The following is a 19,061-nucleotide window of genomic DNA, read 5'->3' on the forward strand; positions in this document are numbered from 1 at the left end:
TAGCAGGGGAGCAGGCAGCGTGCAGGGCTGGCACCTGCTTTTCTGTGATCCCCATCACTTCCCAGAAGTGATTCAGTCCATCTTGGGGCTCGTTTTACCGTGCTTTGAGGCTGGGGTGTGTTGCTGTGGCCCTCACACGAAACCTCTGTCCAATTTCGGAGAGATTCTCCTCAAGGGCAGGCTGGTGCCATCCTAAGTACCAAGAAAAGGCTAAAGGGAAACTTGCAGTATTTTCATTGTGCCAGCCCCAGTAACTGCCCTGATTATTTGAACACAAAAGTGAGACAGCAAAACACAGGTAAATCCCAGTGGATTGAGATTGCCTGACAATGAGAAATACTGAAAAGATTACAAAAACTGTAAAAGCATCTTTTGAAGAGGGGGGAACATTTAATTTTCCCTTCTTACCATTATTAGTCATAATAATTGAGCAAGTTATTGCTCCCGAAAGATACTCTATCTCCTGTCCCAGGGCAGTAAGCACTGTGCCTCAGCCTGGCCCCAGAGAGGCTGAGCCTGGTGGCACGAGGGACGGCTGTGTCCTCTGAGCACATCTCCACTGGGATGGCTGAGCTGGTGACAGCCGTCCCCGCAGGGAGTCACCAGCCCATGAGGTGCCTCAGCATACACCCGGCGCTGGCTCCCAGCTCCCAGTGTCTCCCGGTCTGGCTGGGAGCCATTCCTGCTGACGAGAGGACAAGGCATGCTAGGGACGGCGGAGACAACTCCTGGACCCCAAAAGACTCCTGAACAGCTCGGGCAGAGTCACTGTGCAAGGCAAAAAGGTTGGAAAAGGATGTTGTGCACATCTCCTTAATTTTGGCAGTGCTTGTACACATACCACTGTTAACATGTTCTTGGATGGACTTCCATTGCAGCTGGGGGATAGAAATGCTGTGAGCATATTTCGCTTACCCGGAGCTATTTGAACAGCAAGAGTTAATTAAAAAGTGTTAAGATAGACATCTACATGGATTAACCACCGAAACACCGAAGGACGAGTGCAGTGCTGACCCATGCCGCTGAGCACCAGCTGCTTTGGTCCCTCATCCAACTGCCCCGAGGCAGCCTGACCCTGCCTATCTCCTCCAAACACCGGCCCAGCACACTTTAGGGGGAAGGTCAGAAACAAAAAGCCCACTATTTCCTACAGCCAACATTTCAGAGCCCTCCAGACCCCACAGAGAGCCGTGCTGTGGGCCTCAGACGAGCTCTTTTTCTGTAATAACTCTTCCAGAGAGGAAAAATGGGGCGGCTTAACACTTTCAGATGACAGTTTTCGGAGCCGCCGTCAGATAGCAGGCGCAGGCAGCCCGCACAGAAGCAAGGACGGGAGCGAGCCAGGCCGCGTGATTCAACCAGCGCATAAAAAGCAATGTTTATAAAACCCAACATGAAAAGGAATGAATTGCCAATTACGCAAAACTCTCAAATAAAGCAAGGCAAACCTTTCATGTGCAACAGACAAATGATACACAGCCGCACGGAAATAATATAACAGATAGCAAGTCTGAGACGGGGGAAAGTGAACAAATCCATTTTCCAGAAGCAGGGAAGGGGGACTTGCTCACTGAGAAGGATTAACTGGATAAAGTCAAACACTTTCCTAAAAAACTTGCATTAGAAACTAAACACGCATCAAACAGAAACAGAAAGGGGAAAAAAACAGAGTATAAGAAGATCCAAGGAGCCGGGCTCTGCTGTTTCTCAGAAAGAAAATGCTGTCAAAAAAAAAATCCCATGTAAACTTGCCACACACAACAGAGCATCAACAGGCATTTATCAAATGAAACACATCCCAAATGCAACTCCTCTTCATAATCCCGAGTCAAATAGGCTTTGAGTTTCACACTCTCAGGAAGAGATTTCCATATGATCATACTCTGTCTAGTTTATGATTAGACCTTCTAAATTTCAGTATTTATGTGACAAAACACATTGGGGTGAGCTTTCTTTTATCTGGAAAGCCTGTTTCTACTTTTCTTTTTTTTTTTTTTTTTTTTTTTTTTTGTTGCTGTACCATTCTGCAGCCACTCAACTCGGGAGAAAAAGACTTTAGTCGAGATCATTCGACTGACTGAAAACAGGAGCACTCTCACCATGGTGGTAACTCCAAGCCCTCGTGTTATGTGCCAAGACTGAAGCAAGCCAACTTTTACAGAAAGGGTTATAAATGCTGTCTTTGAGCCAGAATCTCGCTTTTGGGGATCAGTAATGAAAACAAAACATATGTGCCTGAGGGGTCCCACTGGAGATATCTGTGTGGCCAGTCTGAGAAGTCTTTGTAGTTTCGGGAGGAAATTTGTGGTGCTGAAACTTTTCAATATTTTTTGGACGAGCTGTCGCGCAGAACCAAGACTGACTCCTCCAAGCAACCACAGGAGCACACTTCCACTTGCCATACCCCTACAGACTGCAGTATGGTCCTCATTAACCGTGAAATGATATGTTTTGAACAACATATTCATAAACCCCTGAGTCTGATCACAGCTAATTTGCAGACAAAAAGGGAGTACATTTTGTTTAATACGCTGCTCTTTGCAAATACCCTGATCGTTCCCAGATGCATCTGTTTCTGCCCGGCAGCACTTGAGGCAGCAGGAGAGGAATACATCTTCTCTCCCCCGAGTCACTGACCTAAGCAGTTTCAAGATGCTCCAAGAGCCCTCCTGCGCCCGTGCGAAGGGAGTTGCACACATCTCCCTAGTCCCATCTGACCCAGCTTCTTCTCCTTTTTTCCACAGCGACATACAGACACTTCCCATTCAAGCAGCAGGACCCCTAACCCTTCTCCAGCCCAGGCACTTGGTACAAGTGGTACACAAGCTCACACACAGGTGCTGCAAGGCTGCGTAAAACCAGATCCAGGTTATGGTATTACTTTGGCCTCATTCATGGGAGAATAATCAATTCTACTGATTCCCAGCGGTCACTTTTAAACTTGCCATAGGAGTGTGAACTTTGCTATGGAGAAGCTTCCAGGAAAGGTCGAGATTGGTGGGAAGGGGCAAATTTCGCATGAGAATTTGGGAGCCTTGGTCATGAGCAATTCAAGCCAATGCAGATCTATTTGCTACGGACCAGCACAGCTAGGGAAGACAAGTCAGCCCTCAGTTTCAGCTCGTGGCAAGATATCCACAGATAAATACAGCTTTGAAGTCACAGCCAGAAGCTCTGGATTGGATGAACATTTTATTTACAGCTCCTGATTCAGTTCAGCTATGAGGTAAGGTAATAATAAAAATAAAGCTACTTAGAACTTACAAAGCAACTTTTATCTCAAATCTCAGCCCAAGCCCTGAACAATAAGGGCCGGCTGGTGGGATTTGCCCTGGCCAAGTGCACGTTGCTCCTGGAGGGAGTCCAGTTGCTCAGGGGCCCCCCGGGGCGAGCACCGCTCATGCGAGGCGCGGCAGCACTCTTCTGCCCGCAGAGGGGCAGCCGTAAGGCCGCCACAAAGCTGGTGGCTTCACCTGTGCTTTATAGGCAGACCAGCTGAGACCTAGTGGCCCGAAGCATTTCGCCCACATTCGCAAAGACGACCCGTAGCACAGGCACAATTTGAATCCAAACATCCTCTTCCTCTGTCATTTGCTCCACCCAAAAGCGATCTATTTACTATCTCCGTGAATACAATCTGCTGAATAACCTTGAAGAGCCTCATTTAACCAGAAAAGCAGCTGAGATCCCTCAGTGGACAATCCTGTGTATATGCAGGCACTGTGCTGTTCAAAGAGCTGGGTCAACCTGCATGTAGCAAAGGTTACTGCTTTTTATGGGCATGAATTTTTCACAGTCACCTTCTGGCTTTCTCCCATTCACACGTTATTTGAAAACAGTGAAACAATTTATTGTATAAATAAAATTCAGCTATGGGTCACTTGCAAACTAGTTAGTGTGATTTACAGAGCAATTTGCTTCCTATATTGATCACTGGAAATTCCCATTGAAGGTGTGATCAAACACTTTAAAAAAAATCTCATGATACTGTTTCTGCTCACTCATGTAATCACTTCAGAAACGGATACAGAGCTTTCAAAACCAGCCTCCCGAACTGCGAGGTTCACTGTGCTTGCTTTCATGAGCTTGCTTGTAACCAAAATATTATTGGTTAAAAACCCCAAATAAGCAGACTGGTCAGATTGTCAGCTCAAATAGATTTCCAGCAGTATATTTTAAACTGTGGTTATCATGAGCAATATCTCATTAGAGCTGTTTTCCAATGGCCAACTCATTTTCATTGAACTAGTAAAAATTTCAACAGCATTTATGTGAAATAGGAACCCAAGTCTCACACCCTTCTGATTAAGATGATGGTTGGTGTTTAAGGACAGGCCTACAGACGCAACACGCAACCGGTCCTGACCTTTCCCAAGCAATCTGCTAAACCTTGCAGAGCCAGGTGCCGGCCTGTGCAGGAATCCTAGCCTTGAGAGAGAGCCTTTGCTTTGCTTAAACTAATTAGTCATACAGAGTTTGCTATTCTCCTTCTAGCCCTGGCCTATCTTGTTCACAGCTACTTGGGCAGTCCCTGGCTGTACAGAGCAAGCGTATGCCGAATGTCTCTGAAAGCTGAGGGACTTAGTCTGCTCGGTGACTAAGCACTTGAAAAAATGTTATCCGTTAACATTTTGCTAATGGTGTTCTTTAAGCAACTTTCCAGAAAGCAGTGCTGAAATGCATTTCCTGTGATTCAAGTTGCCTTCAGAAATCCCCATTCAGGTTTCGCGGTTTGCTGGAGTAAGATCCTGCCTGCCCCAAGTTTATCGGCCAGCGGCTGGTAATTCAAGTGCAATGGGAAGTTTCATTTCCTGTTTCTTGTGCTGCCTGTGGCCAGGCCCAGCAGCATTTGTAAAAGAAAAGACATTCTTCTCATTCTTGCTATTAACCCCTTGGTGATCTCTGAGAGAAGAGCCAAAATTGTCAGAAAGGCTCAGTAGAGGACAGCTTCCATGAGCCCCATCATTACGCCGCAAGCACTAGATTCAAACTTTTCCCAGTTTCCTTTTTCTATTTTTAATGAATAAAAAGGAAGCTGGAGCACAAACTTATTTTAATGTATGTTTGTGTTTGCCTGCCCTTTCCACCACCATCTGCTGGCTTTTCCCGGCAAGGATGCACCGCGTTGGGGGGCCCCGCTACCTCCGTTGGTGACCAGGACAGCTGCCCCACGTCACGCGCCAGCAATTTCAGGTGGCAAGTAAAAAGCAGTGTGTGAGCAGACGAAACCATGGACTGGAGGTATTTTGGGGAGACACGGTTGTTTGTGCTGGCAATTAATGCCTCCGAAAATAGTCAAATAATAAGGTAGCATTGTCACAAGCAACCCGAGCTGCTTTTGCATCTCCCTGGTGCCTGGGACTGTGTTGGCACAGTGTAAGGCAAACCATGGTGCAACGTAGCCCCCAGCCCTCCCTGCAGATCCGTCCTTGCAGATCCTCTCCCCTCCGCACTCCTGCTTCCCCTGAGCTCTGCATGCAACCGTAGCACAATGTTGCTGCCTAAAAGCTCTGAAAACCCTTTTCTCCCCGCAGCATCCACAGCTGTAGCAAGCCATCGCATTGCCGAACGCGCGTTTCCTACCTGAACGAGAAGCTCCAGCTTCCTGTCATCGAGGAGGTGCACTTGGCATCTGCGGCCCTCCGTCATCTGCAAGAGAGGAGAGACACGTGCTTCAGGACAGTCACTTCACCCGCCTGGCGAGCGGGGTCTGCATGCAGAGAGTGCACAGCGTGGCTCCCCGACGCAGGCTAAAGGCTTTCAGTCACTCCACGGTTTTCAGCTTGTTTTTTTTTTTTTTCCCCCTTCCCTGGCACCAGGAAAAGAAAAGGCTGGAAGGAGAAAAAGAAAAACCACCCCCAGCAGCTGCACAAAGCAGCGTGTGGTGTCTGCTTGGACTCAGCTGCAGGAAGGAGGTCGTTGCAGTGTGGAAAATGGGGCCAGGGAGATGGTTCACAGTGCAGAGGCCCCGACATTTCATACCCCAGCCTCCGACTTTACAGCTGCCTTGGCCGTCAGAAGAAACATTCAAACAAGTTTCCAGAAAACTTAATGCTCAATAGCAATGATTCAGACATCTCTGAGATAACTCAAAGGCTGCAAGCAAGATTCCTCCCTGGCGCAATGCTAATGGTGCTCTCCTTGGAGTTCTACTCGTTTGAGCCTCACTTGCTGTGGCTTGTCCTCACCAGAGAGCCATCCTACTTGAGGTGCACCATAGGACTTGCTCATAGCATTGTTATCTTGGTCCAAAGGTGTGCTTCCATACTGGTACAGTTTATTTCAAGTGTTAACAGGTACAATACTACCAATAAAACTTTTATGTATAGAAGACTATCTCTTCCAAGGTCCTGCAGATTGGGGTGGAAAGAAATACTATGAACTGTGCCCTGAAGAAACTCCTCTACAGTCACTCAAGGCCTTTCCTGACTCTTTTCTTGCACAGAGCACCGTAAGTTAGGTGTAACTCCAGCTCAGCAAAGCCCCTCAGCACGCACACACACAATCCTAAGACAGACAGCAATCCCACTATCTGCTAATGGGATATGTACCTCTTAAGCCTCTTTTGCTCTTGGAAATCTCTTCCTCAGCATGGGGCAGCCTTAGACAGCACAAAGGAAACACCCAGCTGCCCGTGCTGCCCGTGCCGTCACGCACGCCAAGCACCCAGCGCTGCTGGCGGCTCCGACCTGACGGGCAGCTCCAGGGAACGCTCCACCCTCTGGCCAAGGTACGTTCCAGAGCGTTACACTGGTCAATGCAGTGACTTTTCTTGCCAAGACAAGTCCTAAAATACTGCCAAAACAAAGCTGAGGTTTCTCGGGAGCCTGCCAGAGCTCGGGAGCTTTTCGCAGAGCACGGGACCTTTCTGCCTGTGCTGATCACTGCTCTCCACTGGCGACATCTGAGCTTGCTCTCAGATCCAAAGCCGCCTTACTGGGAGCTGGGATACTTGGGCTCAGAGGGTTAACTGAGGACAGCTCTGCTTTCAGATGCAAGTCCTGAGGGTTAAACATCCCATGCTCCTGCAGTTTGACAGTCCCTGACACGTTCCAATCCAGAAGCAGTTACAGGCACAGGCGAAGGAGATCATTGTTAAGGACAAGAGGTTGTCCTACCACCTCCGACGTGGCCTGTGTGAGATCCCTGGAAGTCCAGCTGGTGCTTGGCCATTGCTGCTGTGGGACATGGCCGGGTCAGGTCCCCAGCAGCATCACTCTCGCTCCAGCCATCGCCAGATCTGTCCTACATCCCTCTTTCTGGGGCAGACTTAGCCTTGCTCTGGCCCCTGCTTCTCCCCCTTCGTAAAATTCGGTTGTGCCAGCAACACTAAGGAGCCTCCAGCTGGACTTGCGAGACAGAGAGTTTATTATGAGGCAACCCCAGTGAAAAGCAGCTTTTCCTTTCAACCAACAACCCACCTCAGATTTACAGTCCTGGCCACGTACAAGCCCATGCGGTCCAAGCACAAGGTTACTTACACCAGAAAGTCTCTGGAATATCATGTACACTAAATAATATTGGTTTCCTTTTCATTTTCTGTAAGCACAACTGGAACACTGGCATTCAAGCCAAAGGAAAGCTTTGTAAAACAAGACTTCTCATAAATGTCAACCAGTTACTGCCATGGCAATAAATTGTCTTGTTACAAGAGGTTCCTCTGGTAAGTTATATTATACAAAATATTGCTTCTCATAAGGTGTATTACTTGGTGAGTGAGATTTTCTCTATGAACTCTGTTTGTATTAAATGGCTTTCAGCTCGGTTGTAAAGATATGCAAGAGGCTTGCCATCTGAGGCCTTGACAGAAGGGAATTGCAACATTTTGCCCTTCTCAGAATAAGAGAAAACCATTAAGTTTTCTATACAGGGCTGTCCTTGAATGCCACACCAAACAGTGCCACGGCTAAAATGGCAGGAGAAAACTCAGAGCTGATAAGCTGTTTCTGCATCTCTCTAGGCCTGTTACTGTCAGATATCGGCAGCATCCCAAAGATAGTGAATGCACATTGATATTCCGATTTTATTATGAGTATACCCAAGGCAGGAAATAAAGCAGTGACTTGATCACAGAAGTAACATGTCGTGGCAGGGACAGCAACACAGTCCAGCTTTCCTGCATCACCACGTTATACTTAATTGGTTGCAACAAGGTGGAAATGAGAAAACAAAAAGCAAAAAGAGGAAGAGGGAAAACTTTATGAAATGTTTGACTTTCTGCTTTAGTGTTGCAGGAAAGGGCTTGCTTCCCATGTGGAATTTCTCTAGCTCTCCATAGTTCTCCAACCCGTAGTTTTGCATTCTCTTAGTGCCTTGGCTTCCTAAAGAAATCCGAAATGTAAATAGCCAATACCATGAAGCACTGGAATAAAGTGACGAGTTACTGAGAGAGAGGAGAGGCTGTGTCACTACTGTATAGCCCGATGCTCCCAGCAGGGAGACCAAGACCCAGGACCACAACTGATCCCAGCCCCAGAGACCAACATGGACCGAAGATGAGCCTGTGGCTGTGGAATAGGAGAGTCCGAGTTTTGTCTGTGCTGTCAGCTTGAAGCTGAGAGGGGCCATAGCATACATTGTTGGAAATCTGCAATAGTATTTCCTTTTAGAGACAGGATGCCCAGCCATGGTGCTTTTTACTTCCCTTTGAAATAAAAGATGCTTTCTGGAAAAAAAAGAAAAAAAAGAAAAAAAAATAAAGGACAGACTTCCTACTTGATGTGAGCTAAAATATGATGGTTCTTCCCTCCCTCCCTTCTGGTTTATTATTCCACCAGGTGTCTGGAGCCCACACTATGTGCTTTTTTCTGTCATCAGAGTAATACAGACTCGGCTAGTTTGTCAGAGCAAGAAACAGAAACGTTTCAAGGCACAGTGAGAACTGATTTTGCACAGTCTGTCTCCATGAAAGATGCTGCTTCTGGCACTTTGCGAATCTGATATTCTGCACTATCTGCTGCACTTTGAGGAGGCTGTGCCAGGCTCTTGGTGGGCAAGTCAAGGAACCCCTGTTTTATCAGAAAAGTGAAATCAATACTGAAGCCCTACAGATGTGACTGTGGGAGCAGGAGGTCATTAAGCAAGAACTCAGCAGCACCAGAGTTTAGATGGAGGAAATCTACAAAGAGTAAAATGAGGTTCTTCAGCTCCTGAGGTTCTTGGACAGAGAAGGACATGGGGGAACTGAAAGCTGAGAGACACAAAGGCATGGCCTTCCCTTCACCGTGGAAAATCATCATCCAAGCAAAGAGAGAAGAAGCAATGGGCAGAGCTGTTAACAGAAGACAAGGACACTTGCTCCTGACCACTTGAGTTCTTGAGCTTCACTGTGAGCTCAGTGAGTGACAGTGGCTTCTTGTATCAACACAGGACACCTTGCTTCCCTCTGGAGGGCAAGATTCAGCTACCCTAACACCAGTCAGGTGTCTAATTTAACCTGTCTAGACCCCCTTGATGATTAGAGAGATGTACCCTGGACAGACATTTCATCCTGGGCATCGTAAATGGAGTTTCTCTCCCAGCAGACATGCCTATTTCTTTCCATTGACTGCCACAGGAATCTAACTTTGCACCACCTAACTTTCAGACATTTAAAGCTAGGGGATGAAATTCCTAAATGAGCTCCACAGTCGTACCTGCTGCTTGCTCATCTCATGCTGCTTGGTTTTCTCATGTCTGAAGCTGGGCTTTAGTGCTTGGACCAAGAGCACCCTCCATGCTAGAGCTAGGATGCTGTATCCACAACAGCCCTGTTTATCCCCAAATTATTGATGCTTCTCATGAACTGTGAAGAGGTGGGACTGTGTTACAAATTCCTTAGTGCTAGCGGTCCATCCATATGGTAGAGAGCTGCTGATTTCATGTGTGAATATGGGCCACATGCACTTCATGGGCCAGACTTATCACGATCTCAGATGGAAATTATGCACCAAAATACATAACAGATTTTTTTCAAAATAGTTCAGTACGTCACATTCTTCCGAAAATCTGCCACTTATTTTAGTGCCTACACATGCAACATGACCCCAGAGTGCTTGAAAAACTGAATGTGAGTGCTTTTAAAAAGTCATGTCATTTATGTGCGTGGATATATAAAGACTAGGGATAATACATCTCCAGTACACAAACACAGATGGTACTTATAAGGCATGTGTAGAGCTGAACCAATGTGTTTGTGTGGATGAGGAACTAGATTACTGTTCAGGAGACCTGGACTGAAGGGTGATCGTACACAAAACATGCTCTGTCTCTACCTCTTGGTTTCTGCACCTAGAAGATGGACAAAAATGATGCTAACCTCCTTTGCAGAAAGCCTTGAGATCCGTCAGTGGCAGCATAGGCTGTGCTATGCACTCGTTCACTCTGAATATAGGACTGCTACAGAAAAGAAGTATCTCTTGTGGGTACTCGCTGGCTCTTCTGGATCTTAGCTGTTTTGTACAAAGAAAGCATGTTCTAGTTACCTGTGTCATAAACATCAGATTTAAATCTCATTTGGAGGCTCCTACACAAATATTTACATAAAGGGTTTCCTAGGAAGGACAGACTGACGGTTGTTTTGCAATCTTACACAAACCGTTCTGGCGATGTCCCTCCCTTCTATTTATCTTTGCCATAACTCCAAACACTGGCTAGGAGCATCCTACAAACTGTCTGTGGCACAGCCTGAAAATCCACACAATGCTCAGCTAATCCCTGGATGCAAGTCCTTTTGCCACTAAATTATCACTAACTGTCCACAGAGCTGTTACGTCCAATGCAAACAGCAAAGATGACAGGAAGAAACGGCTCCAAAGGGAACCTTTCCCTTTCAAAAATGAAAAAAATCCTCTCGGTGAAAGCGCCGTCATACTAAATAACTCAAAGGCACTGAACACAAATGCTATTTACAATGGCAGTTCTATAAATATCCACAGCACGTTTCATTAGCCAGTGACTGCAGAAATAAAGAGGATACAGTGTATTCTTCCATGACTCAGATCAGAAATTATAATTGGAGGGTGAATATTTCCTAAATGCTTGCTGCATATATAGGAGGCAATTACTATACTGAATACACAAAAATCCATGCCATTTTGCCTGCTCTTTGGACAGACCCACTGAAAGCAGATAGAGAGAGATGACAGTCCTCTGATTAAAATAAACTATTAGATTAAACATGCTGCTCCCACTTGACCACTTCTTACTGACTTCTCATCCTGGCAACTCTTAAACTTATAAGGAGACAAAGGGAAAAAACAGTGTGTTTCTGTTTATTTTCTGCATGAAACAGCACTTGGCTTTGCTGAATCAGGGCCAGCCTTCCAAATGGCTGTCTGTCACAGTGACCAGTCCTGTATCTTTGCTTGCTCGTGTCCCTCTGTTGCCTCTTGTCTTACACTCACACAGTAAGACCTTGGAGTCTGGATGATTTTTCTTTTTCATTCTGTGTATTCACAGAGCCTCTTCCCCAGTAGCTGGGTTTGAGCCGCACATAATAAATAATACAGACAGTGGCTGTGGAGAGGAAGAGGATGACTCTGCAGATGGTGTCCAAAAAGTTGACCCAAGTGGCTGAGTCCTGCATGGGTATCTGGGGCCAAGAGCACGGAGAGGGGACATTGCCGGAGCTAGCACTGCTCTTAGTGGAAAGAAGGAGCGTATCCTTCACCCAGATGGCCAGGAAGCTGGCCAGGCTCTGCCCAGTGGTCACTGTCCCCAGTGACTTAATTATTTTTGAAGGCCTTTGTTTGTGACTGAGTGGGAACAAGCCCTGAAGAAAGAGAACGAGATGACGGTTGGTGCAAATATGACTCATCCTTCCCAGATATGGGGCCTGTGCACCATGCTGCAATCCCTGTTCTAGCATGCGCTTTGGCCTAGTTTAAAGCACTGCTCATGCCTGCTTGCTTTCCAAGCTCAAAGCCCCAGGCTCATACATTTCCACTGCTTTCCATCTTTGCCAGAAAGGGCCAAACTGAACAGGCTAACTTCCACCTGAGGATGAGGAGACGGTCATGAGGGACATGAGGCTGAGGGATTGCAGCACAACCTGCGTTGTCTGAATATAGTCCTCATTTTTGTCTTTTACATGAACGAGTCTTTTCTGAAACAGTATTGGAAAGTTTGGTTTGTAATTCTTTTCAAGAGGGAGAAAAATTATTTTAGCTTGGTATAAGGCTCATGGCAATATAGGAAGCATAGGTCTATACTGCCTGTCTTATTTGCAAAGGTTAGGGACGCAGCACATGACATGGTCTGAACTTTCTGAAATAAGACAGTACAAAAGTGCAAATATTTGTCACTGCAATGCATAGGAACCCAATGGACAACACTTCTACCATGTATATTTGTGTATGTGATTTCCCATTGGAAAGGCTATTTGGCTCTGTGGAGTGGGAGAGGTTAGTTGTAAGCCAGCTGGCTTTTCCCTAGGAAGGATTTCCTGGCCATATCCTCAGGCATCTGCCATCTTCTAGCAGGACACTTCTTCCAGAGAAATAGGAGCATCCTTCTTGGGAAGGGAACTTGGTGACAACTTGTACTTTGGAGCCAAAAGCATGGTCTGCAGACATCTTGAAAATGTGGATAGTGGAGATGCAAAGAGCAGTAGCAGGGCAATGGCTGATAGCTAGATACCAGATTCTAATGCAACGTGGCCTTCCGTGTTAGAGAAGTGCTCTGAATCGCTGTGAAATACATGCACAATAAACAGCGTGAGGAAGCACCAGAAAAAATATGCTGAAGATTGTGTAGCACCTCCCACAGGCTTTGTAGCTCTGGTCGAACATGTCACTTGCAAGGCCTTTGGCTTCCCCTGTGAGCCTCCTTATCCCAGCCCTTGAAAAATCAATGTCCTTATCCCACAGATTAGGGAAAGGAGATGAAATTGCTGAAACCACAGTTACATACAGAGCTCTGCTACCCTGCAGGAAGAGAGTGCTGCTGTCCCTTTTGAGGAGCTTGATGGTGGTTGACGGGATCTGGTGTGCAGGGAATCTGCACAACAGGACATGTTGCAAAGGGGCAGCAGCAAGTGTTGCAGTTGTTTCTGCAAGCAATTGTGGCCAGAAGGAGAGGAAAAAACAGCTTAAATACTTAGAAAGCAAGAGCCCTCCTCGAGAAATGAAGCAGATGCAGCAGGGCGGACTTCACAAGAGGAAAAGATCTGTGTCATGTGTACGTATCGCCTGACTTCATGTCAGCCAAGGCGGAAGCACTCTGTGAAAGACGTGGCCTCGCCATTGTGTGAATGCAGATGGAGGAATGATGGGCTAAAAGTTAAGGAGAGCTAAAAGCTGGGTGACCTGGCAATTTCCCTGTTTTGTCTTGAGAGCTGACAAAAGAATTCCTGGCCTGCTGAAGGGATCTTCGCTTCCTGAAGGCTAAAAGCAACATTTTCCAGCCTTGCTCAGGCTCCCAAATCACCCAGAAACATCTGCACAAGTTATTTCTCATGTTTTCTATAAACAGCAATCAGCAAAAATGCTCTGATTCAGCAAAGCACATAACCGTGTACATAAATCCCTTTTATTTCAGTGTGACATAAGCAAGCGTTTAAAGTGGCTTACTGTATCAGAGCCGAAATGAAAAACCGTCTCCTACGATCCGTAAGTCCATTTACAACATCAAGTAATAACTCTCAGGCGAACTTTAAAGCTGAGAACACCACATCTTAACCTCAAAACACTTGGTACTTGAGCCATGCAGTTAGAATTAAATCTAATTCCAACGCTGCATTTTAAACCAACCATGGTATTACCCAACAGACTTCTAAATCATTGCTCCAAGAATGGCTGGCCTCAGAGGCCTAATTTCAGTAATATCCTGAGATAAGAAAGTTCTTTCCTGGACAGGCTGGTTTCCTCACTAGAAGCAAGGTTGTGTTGTTTTATGTCACGTATTGTTTTCTTTCTCAAAAATAATACAGATCTAAATCTTTTCAAATACAAAGGAAACCAGAACATCTCAGACCCTTTCTTCCTTTTGATGTTGATTCAGAAGAAGAGGGCATTCCCAATGCATATGTTTGATTCTTGATATGTTCGACTCTTTCTCTCACATAGCTCTTTCCATTCCCTTTCTTGGCTAGAAAAAAACAGTTGCCAGTTTAAAAACATATCCGCTTCCAAGCAGTATCACCCACTATTTGTAAAGCAGGAGTGGAGAGAGTCTAGCAGCTTTAAGACATTTGGTCACAGCGTCCTCTGCGCTCCTGAGCTGAGACTGACCCCAAGGAGGTGACACAGTTTTCAGTCTGACATTTTTTACTCTAGAAGATTCACTGGCTGCAGAGCTAAGTCTTGCAGATTTGCACTTGGGAAAACTGTGCTACTCTTGTCTTGATAAACCTTGACTCAGCTGGTCAGTTAGGCAGGTGGTTAAATGTGAACACCAGCTTCAGTCCAACCTTTCAGGTTAAGAATGTGCTGGAGCTCTTAAAACCTTGCTTCAAAGTGGGATCTCGCAGCTCCCGTCTCTGGTTTGGCCTGGGAAGCCGCGTTGCTCCTACAGCCCGTCTGCACTTGCCGTGTGCTGACTGTGCCTAGTGATGGGTAAGTGCCATGCGTGGAATAGCTAATAAATAAATAATGCTTCGATCGGGGCAGCCCAGCTGCTCAGGGCTGTTCCCGGCAGCACGTTTGGCCAGTGCTTTTGCACGGTCGAGTTGCAAATGAGTCAAGTGACAGGCTTTCCGTCCTCTCCCGCGGGACCCGCCTGTGCCGCCTGATAGAGCTGATAGATCAGCTCCTGCCGGGAGCCGACTGCACGCCCTGGTAACAGGGAGAGCTGCTGCCCCACTCCTGCCTGCTGCTCAGCCGCTCGCGACGCCTCACGGTGAGGACGCCGAGCTGTTTACACCGATCCTTGAGGAGCATCTTGAGGTGCTGTGTGCTGAAGCTCCTTTGCTGCAAGCTTCCAGGTTAAATCCCAAGATAACTTGCCTTGCATGCGAGCTTCTCATGAGCTAACTCAGGCCAGCTAAGCCATGTGAAGAATTTCTTTATTTTGCGACTTTTTTTTTCCCCAGGGAAAACTTATTCTCTAGCTCATATGCCCTTTAAGGCAAGGACTGTTGTTTCATTCCATGTTTGCACAGTGTATATGAGGACTGTGATCCATTTTTTGGCTTAGAAGTCCCTAATGTGGTCCAGAGAAATAAATGTCCACAGCAGTAATAAAGTGGGATACTGAGAGGGAAGGAGGATGAAGAATCTCTTGTATATTTGCACAAGGACAAGTAGTACGGTCCTGGGACAGGTGCTTCATCAGCTTTTGAGCATAATGGTGTTTTCAACAAAACTGCAATTTTGGAGAGGTCTCATGTCCCTTGGAAAGAGCTCCATATTCACTCTGCTTGCTATGTGCAAAAGACATAGTGTGGTCTAAGGCAAAAGGATCTAAATTATCTGCCAAGGGGCTCCTTTAATCATAATGGACTGTGCAACCTTGTATAAGCTGCATCAACCTCTCTGCGGGGACTTCTGGTCACCTTCTGGTTCAATCCCTACTATGTACTGCAGCCAGCATCATGAGTCATCATCACGATAAGGATCACATGGCACTAAAGTACATAGTATTTATTTATTTCTTCCAAAGATGTTAGAACGTCTGTTACTCGCTCCTACATCTGACTTTTAATTTCTTGTAAGTATACATACAAATGTATTTTTTGTACACTTTTGCACTTCAAACATGGCATATTTTCAATGAACTGTTCCAGATATCACTCCTTTGTGCATGCAGACAGGGTGGTAATTACATGAGAAGATCCAAGCCTTCTGGGAAAACATTTGCAGGAGGTTTGGTTTAGTTATAGGGGAGAACAGGATGATTTATTTGCTGCTGAAACTAGTATGGTTTGCTGGAGAAAAAAAAATCAATGTAGGTTCATAGGAAAATGACCAAAGTGACCCAAGGCAGTGGAAGCAGTAGTATATGTGAATTATTTTTAAAGGGCAAATTAAGATTTAAGTCTCAAAGTATCCTTTTAGTGCTCATTGAGTCTATTGTACCTACTGTATGACTAAGAAGCAGAGGTGTGAGCTGTGATCGCCTTGATCAATTGAGCCAAGTCACTGGGCTGTGCATCGCTCACATATTGTTAACCGAGCAGGTCAATAGATTGCATTGAGCAGTGTTATATATGATACACAATAGAAAACACATTTGGAAAAGTCACTCTGAACATGAAAAAAAATTAAAACATTTCTTAGATTCTGTCCTTTTCTATGTGCTTCCCTGGATCTATATATGCAAATGCTTTTTGTCTTTTCTTTTTGAATAAACTGTAAGACCTGATATTCTTCTAGTGGAAAAATATGTCACTGGGATGTTTCCAGCTGTTGCTAGTCAGCGATTTTGACGTACATCTCATATTCAGAGCCAGGTCTTCAGCTGGCGCCCAGGCTGCAGGTGGGCAACTGCCGGTGGTCATGCATGAGCTATGGCAACTGATGGAGTTGGTGTTGTGTGGCCACCATCCCCACGATGCGGTTTCATGGGAAGGACAAGATGATATGAAGACTACTTTCAGATCGAAAGCAGCTGATTCATCCTCAGAGATGCAAGTATTTTTAGAAGCAAACCCTGGCTGCAAAAGTCTGGCTTGACCATTTCTCCTCATTGTGTTTGGGGACGAACCCCACGCTGAGCTGAGGTACTGCAGGGCAGAGCCAAACTGGGATGGGGCAGAGCCATGACTCCAAGACACGGACATCTTCCACGGGCTTGGGTCTGCGTGCATGCAGCACCCCCAGAGGCTGTCCTACCTGCCTTCCCTGTGTCCTGATGTCTACCAATGCTGAGCACCTATGTGTCCGGTGAGGCACAGGGACAAGAGCGAAGACTAGCCCCGCTGTGGGATCAAGCAGGGGAAACTACCTCTTGGGCTCATAGCCTGCATTTTTATACTTCCATTCATCTTCTGAGTAACGCCATGATTTTTGCATTGCCCATACTGGAAGTACTTTGCCTGTTACAGCAGAAAGACTCCAGGGAAACACAGCAGAAGTTAAAACTCTGTCCTGTCTGCTTCAAGGAACTTCACAAAATAACGAATATGGACAGCCTGTAACCTCGGCAAACAGGGAGTTGGGATGAACTGTTCTACCTGAGCTCGGGGAAGGATGCTCACTCCTGGAGGAAAACAGCAGCTCTTCAATACTGTGCCGAATCGATGCAGTAGAAGTAAGTATGGGAAGCGAAGAAGGAACAACCTGACCCAATGCCTGTAACCTCAGTGGCTGGGTTTGATACCCTGGCGCTCCTGGAGCCCTCCTTTCCCGAGGACTCAAAACCCCTTTTGGAACAGCCTTCTGCCACATCAGCGATAGGTTGTGCCCACAAGCGGGGACAGAGAAAGAGAGGTCAGAGCCCAGTAACTACGTTTTAAAATTCCCCACAGAACCTCTCTGGGCACTTAAAGACCGTTTGAGAAAGCATGTTGTGTTGTGCGTCAGAGAGGTAATGCAGGCTCAGGCCTCCCACATGCACACCGACCGCCGCCAGCTCTCCCTGCCCTCGGTGGGGTACACGTCTCCTTCCCCACCACCTATCGCTACTCACACCCTTTGACGGCTGTATCACCAGCCCCTCCAGGCTGCAAAGCTTCCCAAGGAGTGCAAACCACTTCAGACAGCGCTTTTTGCCACTTTTCTGGTCTTCAAACAAGTTCAGCACTGCAAGAGGCTGTGGAAGAAGCCTTGCCAATTTGTTTATTTTCCAGCAGGCTTCAACGTGGTGGCTTGTGCGTGTGCACAAAGCAGGCCCTGTATCTGATTACAAGTCCCCTAAACCATCTGTGTCTTCTTGAGCGCACATTTCACTGGGAAATCATGGCTTCTGGTCTCTCCGGCGGTACACAAGCACACACGTGGCAGTCGTGTATTGTGATGACGATCACCTTTGCAAGACCCTAATTGGAGACATCTAGGAGAGATCCCATTTGTACAGAGCAAGGACCAAACAGACTTTTAAACATGCACAGAGCTCAAGCCACATTCCCCTCTCTAGGATAGGAGCAAAGTTTCAGCTTCAGATTTTGTGCTGACTTTAGGGCTGCTCACTTGATACAGCAGTTTTCCGTAGCTGGCTTGTCCTACATAGACGCGCTCTGAAAGCAGTGGGGTCAGGTCTATTGCTGCTCCACTATCTGCAAAGCAGTTCCTGGCTGGAGCTAGTGCGAAATATTTCAACTCGGAGGGACGGGATGCCAGCAGCGTTGCAGTGTGTGTGGTACGGCTGCAGCCACGGTAGAAGCCAAGCGGTCAGGAAACCCAAACAAGATTGAATTTATTTTGATTGGGAGATCTGGGGACTTCTAAGAAGAAAAAATCTAAACATAACCTAAGCCTTGCAGATTGGCAAGCACCACAGCTATTGTCAAAACGTTACATATTACACGTGGAACTGTACTCGCAAAAGACTTCTGTAGGCCAAAACAGTTCAGAGTAGCGAATGTCAACCTCTTTTTGGTTTGCAGCTTTCTAGAAGATTTTCAGTAGACTCTTTCACAGTGAATTTAAGTAAAAAGGAACAACTCATCTCCCTTTTTGTGGCTTCAAGGACTTTTCTGAGGATTGCTAAACTAAGTCACACCACATCCTACCAATGCAGAGAGAGGATCAAAAGGACATTTTGCTGCCCACTACTGATGCTTTCTTTAGGGTGAGACATGGCAACTGTTTAACATTATGTGGAAATGTCACACAACGGCTCAGGACAAGAGGAGAAGGAAGCAGTATCTGATAGAAAAGAAAGCCAGAGGGAATTGTAAGCAAGAAAAGCATTGTCTGCACTGGAATTTGTACCATCCTACTCCTAGGGTCTCCTTTGTGCTTTAAGGCTGAGCTTCCACCGCTTGGAGAAGCACCCAGGGTAAGAGTACCTGGCACAGTGCACAGGGCTGCAGAGGGATGTAACACAGCCACAGACCTGGGACGCACTGGGAAGGGGAAAGTACAACATGCTCTTCTTGTACTTATTTTGACAGGCAGCCTATTGGAGCCAGATGTAGGCAAAAAATGAACCTTCAGGCTCTTTTTGACCCATGAGTAGGTGGAATGCAAAGGTGACTTGGA

The 19,061-nt window shown here is 46.4% G+C and overlaps 1 protein-coding gene across 7 annotated transcripts in view; it reads right to left on the reverse strand.

Moving 5' to 3' along the window:
- The window catches only part of FRMD4A (FERM domain containing 4A), a 299,143-nt gene that overhangs the window by 132,252 nt on the left and 147,830 nt on the right, over positions 1–19,061 (reverse strand). For all 7 annotated transcript variants that reach the window (XM_064504777.1, XM_064504774.1, XM_026119401.2 and 4 more), the window contains exon 2: positions 5,584–5,649. In XM_064504777.1, coding sequence (XP_064360847.1) covers positions 5,584–5,649 — 66 coding nt within the window. The remainder of the gene's footprint in view (positions 1–5,583; positions 5,650–19,061) is intronic.

This window comes from Dromaius novaehollandiae, chromosome 1 (genome assembly GCF_036370855.1).
Source record: "Dromaius novaehollandiae isolate bDroNov1 chromosome 1, bDroNov1.hap1, whole genome shotgun sequence".
Lineage (NCBI taxonomy): Eukaryota > Metazoa > Chordata > Aves > Casuariiformes > Dromaiidae > Dromaius > Dromaius novaehollandiae.